The sequence below is a fragment of the Scomber japonicus genome, chromosome 22 (genome assembly GCF_027409825.1).
Source record: "Scomber japonicus isolate fScoJap1 chromosome 22, fScoJap1.pri, whole genome shotgun sequence".
Taxonomy (NCBI): domain Eukaryota; kingdom Metazoa; phylum Chordata; class Actinopteri; order Scombriformes; family Scombridae; genus Scomber; species Scomber japonicus.
In genome coordinates this window covers 26,664,691-26,677,771 of record NC_070599.1, presented here as the reverse complement: position 1 = coordinate 26,677,771, position 13,081 = coordinate 26,664,691, and the positions used below count along the sequence as shown (strand labels likewise).

Below are 13,081 nucleotides of genomic sequence, written 5' to 3'. Positions count from 1 at the left end.
TGACAGGTATGATTTTTGGTTCAACGGCATTACAATTCCAGTCTCAGGTCCTGTTTCCTCCAGAGTCGGAGTGTACCTGGATCACAGAGCAGGTATTCTGAGCTTCTACAGCATCTCTGAAACCATGACTCTCCTCCACAGAGTCCAGACCACATTCACTCAGCCTCTCTGTGCTGGACTTTGGTTTGGTCCTGATTCCGCAGCTGAGTTGTGTAAAGTGAAATAGACAGAAGTCATTTCAGACTTCATGTGTCAGATGTTGTAATTCTTCCTGTTTTTGTCTCCATGTTTCTGAGCTGCTCAGAGATCAGCTGACACGCTAATAGGGATATTCAACACTTTCTTTACTTTATGTATGTGTCGTTTATATTATCAGTTTCTTTAAATGTGACTTTTTCCTGTGTGTTTTTATCCATGGAGGCTCTCACTGCTCATCACCATGTTTTTAACCTTCACTGACATTTCTTCAGATGAAAATGTGAACTTCTCTTTGTTCTAAATGTTAGTTTCATGTTTGTATTGATGTATTTGTGTCTGTTGTTTCTGAAACAGAGAAAACAGCAGAACTTCCTTCATCACAGATATTTTGTTCTCATCACTTTGTAAATTCATAAAGAAATGTTCAATCAAACTGTAATGATCATGATAATAATCATTAATGATGTTCTTGTACATAGCTGACATTCTGGGTTACACTAACTGACTGTGTGGATGAAGTCAATCTGAACATGAAATCATTGATCACACTTTACTGATTGGATGTGTCAATAATCTGAAGCTTCAATAATCAATAAACACGATTTTATCAACAGTGATCAAAGTGTTTTCTTCTCATTCAACGCTTGTGTACTTTTACTGTAATACTGCATACTACATCACTATAATACTGCAGTACTTTTACTGTAATACTGCATACTACATCACTATAATACTGCAATACTTTTACTGTAATACTGCATACTACATCACTATAATACTGCAATACTTTTACTGTAATACTGCATACCACATCACTCATAATACTGCAGTACTTTAACTGAGGCTGTAAATGAGGAAATACAGTTGTTTCCTTCCCTCAGATCTACAGTTTGTAGATGGGTGTAACCAACATGTGACTCAGCACAGAGCTGTCAGGCTGCATTTATGACTGAATCACATGATCAGATCAAAGTTCAAACCTGTTTCCTTATCAGATCAGAACTCAAACTTATTAAACTTATCAGGAAGTGAAGCTCAGACAGTCGTTGCCTCTGAGAGCTGAAATGGCGCAGAGAGATCAGCTGGACCGAGACTCAATCAGCTGTTCCATCTGTCTGGATCTACTGAAGGATCCGGTGACTACTACCTGTGGACACAGCTACTGTATGAGCTGTATTAAATCACACTGGGATGGAGAGGATCAGAGGAAGATCTACAGCTGCCCTCAGTGCAGAGAGGCCTTCAGACGGAGGCCTGTCCTGAAGAAAAACACCATGTTAGCAGCTTTAGTGGAGCAGCTGAAGAAGACTGGACTCCTATCTGCTCCTGCTGATCACTGCTATGCTGGACCTGAAGATGTGGCCTGTGATGTCTGCACTGGGAGGAAGCTGAAAGCCCTCAAGTCCTGTCTGACCTGTCCAGCCTCTTACTGTGAGAATCACCTCCAACCTCATTATGAATCACCTACATTTAAAAAACACAAGCTGGTGGAGCCCTCGGAGAAGCTCCAGGAGAACATCTGCTCTCGTCATGATGAGGTGATGAAGATATTCTGCCGTACAGATAAGAAGTGTATCTGTTATCTGTGCACTATGGAGGATCATAAAGGCCACGACACAGTCCCAGCTGCAGCAGAAAGGACTGAGAGGCAGAGAGAGCTCGAGGTGAGTCGACTAAACATCCAGCAGAGAATCCAGCACAGAGAGAAAGATGTGAAGCTGCTTCAACAGGAGGTGGAGGCCGTCAGTCGCTCTGCTGATAAAGCAGTGGAGGACAGTGAGAAGATCTTCACTGAGCTGATCCGTCTCCTCCAGAAAAGAAGCTCTGTTGTGAAGCAGCAGATCAGATCCCAGCAGGAAACTGAAGTGAGTGGAGTCAAAGAGCTTCAGGAGAAGCTGCAGCAGGAGATCACTGAGCTGAAGAGGAAAGACGCTGAACTGAAGCAGCTCTCACACACAGAGGATCACAACCAGTTTCTACACAACTACCCCTCAGTGTCACAACTCAGTGAACCTACAGACTCATCCAGCATCAATATCCGTCCTCTCAGATACTTTGAGGATGTGACAGCAGCTGTGTCAGAGCTCAGAGATAAACTACAGGACATCTTGAGGGACAAATGGACAAACATCTCACTGACAGGGACTGAAGTGGTTTTACTGTCAGAACCAGAACCCAAGACCAGAGCTGAGTTCTTCAAATATTCACGTGAAATCACTCTGGATCCAAACACAGCAAACACACAGCTGTTATTATCTGAGGGGAACAGAAAAGTAGAACGGACGGGACAACATCAGTCTTTTTCTAGTCACACAGACAGATTCACTGAATGGCAGCAGGTCCTGAGTAGAGAGAGTCTGACTGGACGTTGTTACTGGGAGGTGAAGTGGGGAGGAGGAGTTTATGTAGCAGTCGCATACAAGAATATCAGCAGAGCAGGAGATAAATCTATATTTGGAAATAATGAAAAATCTTGGTCTTTATGGTGTTTCCCTGACAGGTATGAATTTTGCTTCAACAGCATTAAAATTCCTGTCTCAGGTCCTGATTCCTCCAGAGTCGGAGTGTACCTGGATCACAGAGCAGGTATTCTGTCCTTCTACAGCGTCTCTGAAACCATGACTCTCCTCCACAGAGTCCAGACCACATTCACTCAGCCTCTCTATGCTGGACTTTGTGTTTGTGTTGGATCCACAGCTGAGTTGTGTGAAGTGAAATAGACAGAAGTCATTTCAGACTTCATGTGTCAGATGTTGTACTTCTTCCTGTTTTTGTCTCCATGTTTCTGAGCTGCTCAGAGATCAGCTGACATGCTAATAGGGATATTCAACACTTTCTTTACTTTATGTTTTATTGATATGTTTAGTTTCTTTAAATGTGACTTTTTCCTGTGTGTTTTTATCCATGGAGGCTCTCACTGCTCATCACCATGTTTTTAACCTTCACTGACATTTCTTCAGATGAAAATGTGAACTTCTCTTTGTTCTAAATGTTAGTTTCATGTTTGTATTGATATATTTGTGTCTGTTGTTTCTTAAACAGAGAAAACAGCAGAACTTCCTTCATCACAGATATTTTGTTCTCATCACTTTGTAAATTCATAAAGAAATGTTCAATCAAACTGTAATGATCATGATAATAATCATTAATGATGTTCTTGTACATAGCTGACATTCTGGGTTAAACTAACTGACTGTGTGGATGAAGTCAATCTGAACATGAAATCATTGATCACACTTTACTGATTGGATGTGTCAACAATCTGAAGCTTCAATAATCAATAAACATGATTTTATCAACAGTGATCAAAGTGTTTTCTTCTCATTCAACGCTTGTGTACTTTTAATGTAATACTGCATACTACATCACTCATAATACTGCAGTACTTTTACTGTAATACTGCATACTACATCACTATAATACTGCAGTACATTTACTGTAATACTGCATACTACATCACTCATAATACTGCAGTACTTTTACTGTAATACTGCATACTACATCACTCATAATACTGCAGTACTTTTACTGTAATACTACATACTACATCACTATAATACTTCAGTACTTTTACTGTAATACTGCATACTACATCACTCATAATACTGCAGTACTTTTACTGTAATACTGCATACTACATCACTATAATACTGCAGTACTTTTGTTGTAATAATGCATACTACATCACTCATAATACTACAGTACTTTTACTGTAATACTGCATACTACATCACTATAATACTGCAGTACTTTTACTGTAATACTGCATACTACATCACTCATAATACTGCAGTACTTTTACTGTAATACTGCATACTACATCACTATAATACTGCAGTACTTTTACTGTAATACTGCATACTACATCACTATAATACTGCAGTACTTTTACTGTAATACTGCATACTACATCACTTTAACTGAGGCTGTAAATGAGGAAATACAGGTGTTTCCTTCCTTCAGATCTACAGGTTGTAGATGGGTGTAACCAACATGTGACTCAGCACAGAGCTGTCAGGCTGCATTCAGCAGGATCACGTGATCAGATCAGTTCAAACTTGTTTCGTTTATCAGGAAGTGAAGCTCAGTCAGTCGTTGCCTCTGAGAGCTGAAATGGCGCAGAGAGATCAGCTGGACCGAGAATCCTTCTCCTGTTCGATCTGTCTGGATCTACTGAAGGATCCGGTGACTACTACCTGTGGACACAACTACTGTATGAGCTGTATTAAAGGATTCTGGGATGGAGAGGATCAGAGGAGAATCTACAGCTGCCCTCAGTGCAGAGAGGCCTTCACACCGAGGCCTGTCCTGAAGAAAAACACCATGTTAGCAGCTTTAGTGGAGCAGCTGAAGAAGACTGGACTCCAAGCTGCTCCTACTGATCACTGCTATGCTGGACCTGAACATGTGGCCTGTGATGTCTGCACTGGGAGGAAGCTGAAAGCCTTCAAGTCCTGTCTGGTGTGTCTGGCCTCTTACTGTGAGAATCACCTCCAGCCTCATTATGATGCAGCTCCATTAAAGAAACACAAGCTGGTGGAGCCCTCCAAGAAGCTCCAGGAGAACATCTGCTCTCGTCATGATGAGGTGATGAAGATATTCTGCCGTACAGATAAGAAGTGTATCTGTTATATGTGCACTATGGAGGATCATAAAGGCCACGACACAGTCTCAGCTGCAGCAGAAAGGACTGAGAGGCAGAGAGAGCTCGAGGTGAGTCGACTAAACATCCAGCAGAGAATCCAGGACAGAGAGAAAGATGTGAAGCTGCTTCAACAGGAGGTGGAGGCGGTCAGTCGCTCTGCTGATAAAGCAGTGGAGGACAGTGAGAAGATCTTCACTCAGCTGATCCGTCTCCTCCAGAAAAGAAGCTCTGATGTGAAGCAGCAGATCAGATCCCACCAGGAAACTGAAGTGAGTGGAGTCAAAGAGCTTCAGGAGAAGCTGCAGCAGGAGATCACTGAGCTGAAGAGGAAAGACGCTGAACTGAAGAAGCTCTCACACACAGAGGATCACAACCAGTTTCTACACAACTACCCCTCAGTGTCACAACTCAGTGAACCTACAGACTCATCCAGCATCAATATCCGTCCTCTGAGCTACTTTGAAGAAGTAACAGCAGCTGTGTCACAGCTCAGAGATAAACTACAGGACATCCTGAGAGACAAACAGACAAACATCTCACTGGCAGGGACTGAAGTGGACGTTTTACTGCCAGAACCAGAACCCAAGACCAGAGCTGAGTTCTTAAAGTTTTCATGTAAAATCACTCTGGATCCAAACACAGCAAACACATGGCTGTTATTATCTGAGGGGAACAGAAAAGTAGAATGTATGAGTCCACAGTCTTATTCTAGTCACACAGACAGATTCACTGATCATTTTCAGGTCCTGAGTAGAAAGAGTCTGACTGGACGTTATTACTGGGAGGTAGAGAGGAGAGGAATAGCAGTTTTTGTAGCAGTCGCATACAAGAATATCAGCAGAGCAGGAGGTGAATCTCTATTTGGACGTAATGACAAATCTTGGGCTTTACAGTGTTACCCTAACGGTTATGAATTTTGGTTCAACAACATTCAAACTCCCGTCTCAGGTCATGGTTCCTCCAGAGTCGGAGTGTACCTGGATCACAGAGCAGGTATTCTGTCCTTCTACAACGTCTCTGAAACCATGACTCTCCTCCACAGAGTCCACACCACATTCACTCAGCCTCTCTATGCTGGACTTTGTATTTGTCTTAGATCCACAGCTGAGTTGTGTAAAGTGAAATAGACAGAAGTCATTTCAGACTTCATGTGTCAGATGTTGTAATTCTTCATGTTTTTGTCTCCATGTTTCTGAGCTGCTCAGAGATCAGCTGACATGCTAATAGGGATATTCAAAACTTTGTTTAGTTTATGTGTCGTTTATATTTTCAGTTTCTTTACATGTGACTTTTTCCTGTGTGTTTTTATCCATGGAGGCTCTCACTGCTCATCACCATGTTTTTAACCTTCACTGACATTTCTTCAGATGTAAATGTGAACTTCTCTTTGTTCTAAATGTTAGTTTCATGTTTGTATTGATGTATTTGTGTCTGTTGTTTCTTAAACAGAGAAAACAGCAGAACTTCCTTCATCACAGATATTTTGTTCTCATCACTTTGTAAATTCATAAAGAAATGTTCAATCAAACTGTAATGATCATGATAATAATCATTAATGATGTTCTTGTACATAGCTGACATTCTGGGTTACACTAACTGACTGTGTGGATGAAGTCAATCTGAACATGAAATCATTGATCACACTTTACTGATTGGATGTGTCAACAATCTGAAGCTTCAATAATCAATGAACACGATTTTATCAACAGTGATCAAAGTGTTTTCTTCTCATTCAAAGCTTGTGTACTGTTACTGTAATACTGCATACTACATCACTATAATACTGCAGTACTTTTACTGTAATACTGCATACTACATCACTATAATACTGCAGTACTTTTACTGTAATACTGCATACTACATCACTATAATACTGCAGTACTTTTACTGTAATACTGCATACTACATCACTCATAATACTGCAATACTTTTACTGTAATACTGCATACTACATCACTCATAATACTGCAGTACTTTTACTGTAATACTGCATACTACATCACTATAGTACTGCAGTACTTTTACTGTAATACTGCATACTACATCACTCATAATACTGCAGTACTTTAACTGAGGCTGTAAATTAGGAAACACAGTTGTTTCCTTCCTTCAGATCTACAGATTGTAGATGGGTGTAACCAACATGTGACTCAGCACAGAGCTGTCAGGCTGCATTCAGCAGGATCACGTGATCAGATCAGTTCAAACTTGTTTCGTTTATCAGGAAGTGAAGCTCAGACAGTCGTTGCCTCTGAGAGCTGAAATGGCGCAGAGAGATCAGCTGGACCGAGACTCAATCACCTGTTCGATCTGTTTGGATCTACTGAAGGATCCGGTGGGTCTTCCCTGTGGACACAGCTACTGTATGAGCTGTATTAAAGGATTCTGGGATGGAGAGGATCAGAGGAAGATCTACAGCTGCCCTCAGTGTAGAGAGGCCTTCACACCGAGGCCTGTCCTGAAGAAAAACACCATGTTAGCAGCTTTAGTGGAGCAGCTGAAGAAGACTGGACTCCAAGCTGCTCCTGCTGATCACTGCTATGCTGGAACTGAAGATGTGGCCTGTGATGTCTGCACTGGGAGGAAGCTGAAAGCCTTCAAGTCCTGTCTGGTGTGTCTGGCCTCTTACTGTGAGAATCACCTCCAGCCTCATTATGATGCAGCTCCATTAAAGAAACACAAGCTGGTGGAGCCCTCCAAGAAGCTCCAGGAGAACATTTGTTCTTGTCATGATGAGGTGATGAAGATATTCTGCCGTACAGATAAGAAATGTATCTGTTATCTGTGCACTATGGAGGATCATAAAGGCCACGACACAGTCCCAGCTGCAGCAGAAAGGACTGAGAGGCAGAGAGAGCTCGAGGTGAGTCGACTAAACATCCAGCAGAGAATCCAGGACAGAGAGAAAGATGTGAAGCTGCTTCAACAGGAGGTGGAGGCCGTCAGTCGCTCTGCTGATAAAGCAGTGGAGGACAGTGAGAAGATCTTCACTCAGCTGATCCGTCTCCTCCAGAAAAGAAGCTCTGATGTGAAGCAGCAGATCAGATCCCAGCAGGAAACTGAAGTGAGTGGAGTCAAAGAGCTTCAGGAGAAGCTGCAGCAGGAGATCACTGAGCTGAAGAGGAAAGACGCTGAACTGAAGCAGCTCTCACACACAGAGGATCACAACCAGTTTCTACACAACTACCCCTCAGTGTCACAACTCAGTGAACCTACAGACTCATCCAGCATCAATATCCGTCCTCTCAGACACTTTGAGGATGTGACAGCAGCTGTGTCAGAACTCAGAGATAAACTACAGGACATCCTGAGGGACAAATGGACAAACATCTCACTGACAGAGACTGAAGTGGACGTTTTACTGTCAGAACCAGAACCAGAGCCCAAGACCAGAGCCGAGTTCTTAAAATATTCACGTGAAATCACTCTGGATCCAAATACAGCACACACAGATCTGTTATTATCTGAGGGGAACAGAAAAGTAGAACGGACGTTAGAACAACAGTCTTATCCTAGACACACAGACAGATTCACTGATTATTATCAGGTCCTGAGTAGAGAGAGTCTGACTGGACGTTGTTACTGGGAGGTGGAGTGGAGAGGAACAGTTTTTGTAGCAGTCGCATACAAGAATATCAGCAGAGCAGGAGATGAATCTGTATTTGGATATAATGACAAATCTTGGTCTTTATGGTGTTACCCTGACAGTTATAATTTTTTGTTCAAAGGCATTAAAACTCACCTCTCAGGTCCTGATTCCTCCAGAGTCGGAGTGTACCTGGATCACAGAGCAGGTATTCTGTCCTTCTACAGAGTCTCTGAAACCATGACTCTCCTCCACAGAGTCCAGACCACATTCACTCAGCCTCTCTGTGCTGGACTTTGTGTTTATTATCTTGAAGCCACAGTTGAGTTGTGTAAAGTGAAATAGACAGAAGTCATTTCAGACTTCATGTGTCAGATGTTGTAATTCTTCATGTTTTTGTCTCCATGTTTCTGAGCTGCTCAGAGATCAGCTGACATGCTAATAGGGATATTCAACACTTTGTTTACTTTATGTTTCATTGATATGTTCAGTTTCTTTAAATGTGACTTTTTCCTGTGTGTTTTTATCCATGGAGGCTCTCACTGCTCATCACCATGTTTTTAACCTTCACTGACATTTCTTCAGATGAAAATGTGAACTTCTCTTTGTTCTAAATGTTAGTTTCATGTTTGTATTGATGTATTTGTGTCTGTTGTTTCTTAAACAGAGAAAACAGCAGAACTTCCTTCATCACAGATATTTTGTTCTCATCACTTTGTAAATTCATAAAGAAATGTTCAATCAAACTGTAATGATCATGATAATAATCATTAATGATGTTCTTGTACATAGCTGACATTCTGGGTTACACTAACTGACTGTGTGGATGAAGTCAATCTGAACATGAAATCATTGATCACCCTTTACTGATTGGATGTGTCAACAATCTGAAGCTTCAATAATCAATAAAGAGGATTTTATCAACAGTGATCAAAGTGTTTACCTCTCATTCAAAGCTTGTGTACTTTTACTGTAATACTACATACTATATCACTCATAATACTGCAGTACTTTTACTGTAATACTGCATACTACATCACTATAATACTGCAGTACTTTTACTGTAATACTGCATACTACATTACTTTAACGGAAGTTATGAATCCGATCGAGTGGCTATGACATGTGGAGTTCCTCAGGGGTCAGTTCTTGGACCCCTTCTGTTCAGTCTATATATGCTGCCCTTGGGTCAAATTCTGCAGAACTCTAATGTAGACTATCACAGTTATGCAGATGACACACAGATATACCTAGCACTGTCCCCAGATGACTACAGTCCAATACAGTCATTGTGTCACTGTTTAGAACAAGTAACTAATTGGATGAACCAAAATTTCCTTCAATTAAATCAGGACAAAACTGAGGTCATTGTTTTTGGCAATAAAGAGAAGAGGATTGCTGTCAGTAAACATCTGCAGCAACTTTCAGCAGTCACATCAAATCAGTCACCAAAACAGCCTTCTATCAGCTTAAGAACATATCCAGAGTGAAGGGTTTTATGTCTCAAACAGACCAGGAGAAGTTGATTCATGCTTTCATCTCAAGTAGACTCGACTACTGCAACGGTCTTCTGACTGGACTCCCACAAAAAAACATTAAACAGCTGCAGCTCATCAGAATGCTGCAGCTCCAGTTTGAACCAGAACAAAGAGATCAGAGCACATTACTCCAGCTCTTAAGTCTTTACACTGGCTCCCAGTCAGTTCTCAAGTCTTTACACTGGCTCCCAGTCAGCTCTAAAGTCTTTACACTGGCTCCCAGTCAGCTCTAAAGTCTTTACACTGGCTCCCAGTCAGTTCTAAAGTCTTTACACTGGCTCCCAGTCAGCTCTAAAGTCTCTACACTGGCTCCCAGTCAGTTCTAAAGTCTTTACACTGGCTCCCAGTCAGCTCTAAAGTCTTTACACTGGCTCCCAGTCAGTTCTAAAGTCTTTACACTGGCTCCCAGTCAGCTCTAAAGTCTTTACACTGGCTCCCAGTCAGCTCTAAAGTCTTTACACTGGCTCCCAGTCAGCTCTAAAGTCTTTACACTGGCTCCCAGTCAGCTATAGAATAGATTTTAAAGTTCTGCTACTGGTCTACAAATCACTGAATGGTTTAGGTCCAGAATACATGAATGACATGTTAGTAGAATATAAACCCAGTAGAGCTCTGAGATCTACTGACTCAGGTCAGATAGTTGAGCCCAGAGTTCAAACTAAACATGGTGAAGCAGCTTTTAGCTGTTATGCTGCACACAATTGGAACAAACTACCAGCAGAACTGTGAACATTTTTAAATCCAGGTTAAAAACACTTCTCTTCTCCTGAGCTTATGATTGAGCTCTTCGAAAGCAGTTTACATTTTAATCTTTCATTTGCACTCTTTGTCCTTTTAATGATTTTAAAGCTAATTTATTATTTTATGCTGCAATCATTTTATTTATGTCTTTCTATTTTTCTGTACTTTGTTTTTATTATGGGGGGGGTGGGGTGGGGGTTAATTGTATGTTTTAAGTTTCTCAAATTACATGTTTTTCTGTTTTATGTAAAGCACATTGAATTGCCATTGTGTATGAAATGCGCTATATGAATAAAACTGCCTTGCCTTGCCTTGCCTTTAACTGAGGCTGTAAATGATCTGCAGTTTATACATGGGTGTAACCAACATGTGACTCAGCACACAGCTGTCAGGCTGCATTCAGCAGAATGATGTGTTCAGATCAGTTCAAACTTGTTTCATTTATCAGGAAGTGAAGCTCAGTCAGTCTTTGCCTCTGAGAGCTGAAATGGCGCAGAGAGATCAGCTGAACCGAGAATCCTTCTCCTGTTCGATCTGTCTGGATCTACTGAAGGATCCGGTGGGTCTTCCCTGTGGACACAGCTACTGTATGAGCTGTATTAAAGGATTCTGGGATGGAGAGGATCAGAGGAAGATCTACAGCTGCCCTCAGTGCAGAGAGGCCTTCACACCGAGGCCTGTCCTGAAGAAAAACACCATGTTAGCAGCTTTAGTGGAGCAGCTGAAGAAGACTGGACTCCAAGCTGCTCCTGCTGATCACTGCTATGCTGGACCTGAAGATGTGGCCTGTGATATCTGCACTGGGAGGAAGCTGAAAGCCTTCAAGTCCTGTCTGGTGTGTCTGGCCTCTTACTGTGAGAATCACCTCCAGCCTCATTATGATGCAGCTCCATTAAAGAAACACAAGCTGGTGGAGCCCTCCAAGAAGCTCCAGGAGAACATCTGCTCTTGTCATGATAAGGTAATGGAGATATTCTGCCGTACAGATAAGAAGAGTATCTGTTATCTGTGCACTATGGAGGATCATAAAGGCCACGACACAGTCTCAGCTGCAGCAGAAAGGACTGAGAGGCAGAGAGAGCTTGAGGTGAGTCGACTAAACATCCAGCAGAGAATCCAGGACAGAGAGAAAGATGTGAAGCTGCTTCAACAGGAGGTGGAGGCCGTCACTCGCTCTGCTGATAAAGCAGTGGAGGACAGTGAGAAGACCTTCACTCAGCTGATCCGTCTCCTCCAGAAAAGAAGCTCTGATGTGAAGCAGCAGATCAGATCCCAGCAGGAAACTGAAGTGAGTGGAGTCAAAGAGCTTCAGGAGAAGCTGCAGCAGGAGATCACTGAGCTGAAGAGGAAAGACGCTGAACTGAAGCAGCTCTCACACACAGAGGATCACAACCAGTTTCTACACAACTACCCCTCAGTGTCACAACTCAGTGAACCTACAGACTCATCCAGCATCAATATCCGTCCTCTCAGATACTTTGAGGATGTGACAGCAGCTGTGTCAGATCTCAGAGATAAACTACAGGACATCCTGAGGGACAAACAGACAAACATCTCACTGACAGTGACTGAAGAGAAAGTTTCACTGTCAGAACCAGAACCAGAACCCAAGACCAGAGCTGAGTTCTTAAAATATTCACGTGAAATCACTCTGGATCCAAACACAGTAAACACATATCTGTTATTATCTGATGGGAACAGAAAAGTAGAATATACGAGACAACAACAGTCTTATTCTAGTCACACAGACAGATTCAGTGATAGGTGGCAGGTCCTGAGTAGAGAGAGTCTGACTGGACGTTGTTACTGGGAGGTGGAGTGGAGAGGAAATGTTGATGTAGCAGTCGCATACAAGAATATCAGCAGAAGAGGAAGTGAATCTCTATTTGGACATAATGACAAATCTTGGTCTTTATGGTGTTACCCTAACAATTATGAATTTTGGTTCAACAACATTAAAACTCCCGTCTCAGGTCCTGGTTCCTCCAGAGTCGGAGTGTACCTGGATCACAGAGCAGGTATTCTGTCCTTCTACAGCGTCTCTGAAACCATGACTCTCCTCCACAGAGTCCAGACCACATTCACTCAGCCTCTCTACACTGGACTTTATGTTTATTCTGTATCCACAGCTGAGTTGTGTAAAGTGAAATAGACAGAAGTCATTTCAGACTTCATGTGTCAGATGTTGTAATTCTTCATGTTTTTGTCTCCATGTTTCTGAGCTGCTCAGAGATCAGCTGACATGCTAATAGGGATATTCAACACTTGGTTTACTTTATGTGTCATTGATATGTTCAGTTTCTTTAAATGTGACTTTTTCCTGTGTGTTTTTATCCATGGAGGCTCTCACTGCTCATCACCATGTTTTTAACC

General features: G+C 42.0%; 2 protein-coding genes across 2 annotated transcripts; both read left to right on the top strand.

Annotated features, from left to right (window-relative positions):
• Positions 1-7,106: 7,106 nt before the first annotated feature.
• On the top strand, positions 7,107-8,723 carry LOC128383636 (tripartite motif-containing protein 16-like; the record flags this gene model as incomplete). Its single annotated transcript, XM_053343229.1, has 1 exon — positions 7,107-8,723. A coding segment is annotated over exon 1 (1,617 nt), but the record flags the coding sequence as incomplete, so codon positions are not given.
• A 2,472-nt stretch (positions 8,724-11,195) lies between these two features.
• Positions 11,196-12,812, top strand: LOC128383635 (tripartite motif-containing protein 16-like; the record flags this gene model as incomplete). Its single annotated transcript, XM_053343228.1, has 1 exon — positions 11,196-12,812. A coding segment is annotated over exon 1 (1,617 nt), but the record flags the coding sequence as incomplete, so codon positions are not given.
• Between the last annotated feature and the right edge of the window lie 269 nt (positions 12,813-13,081).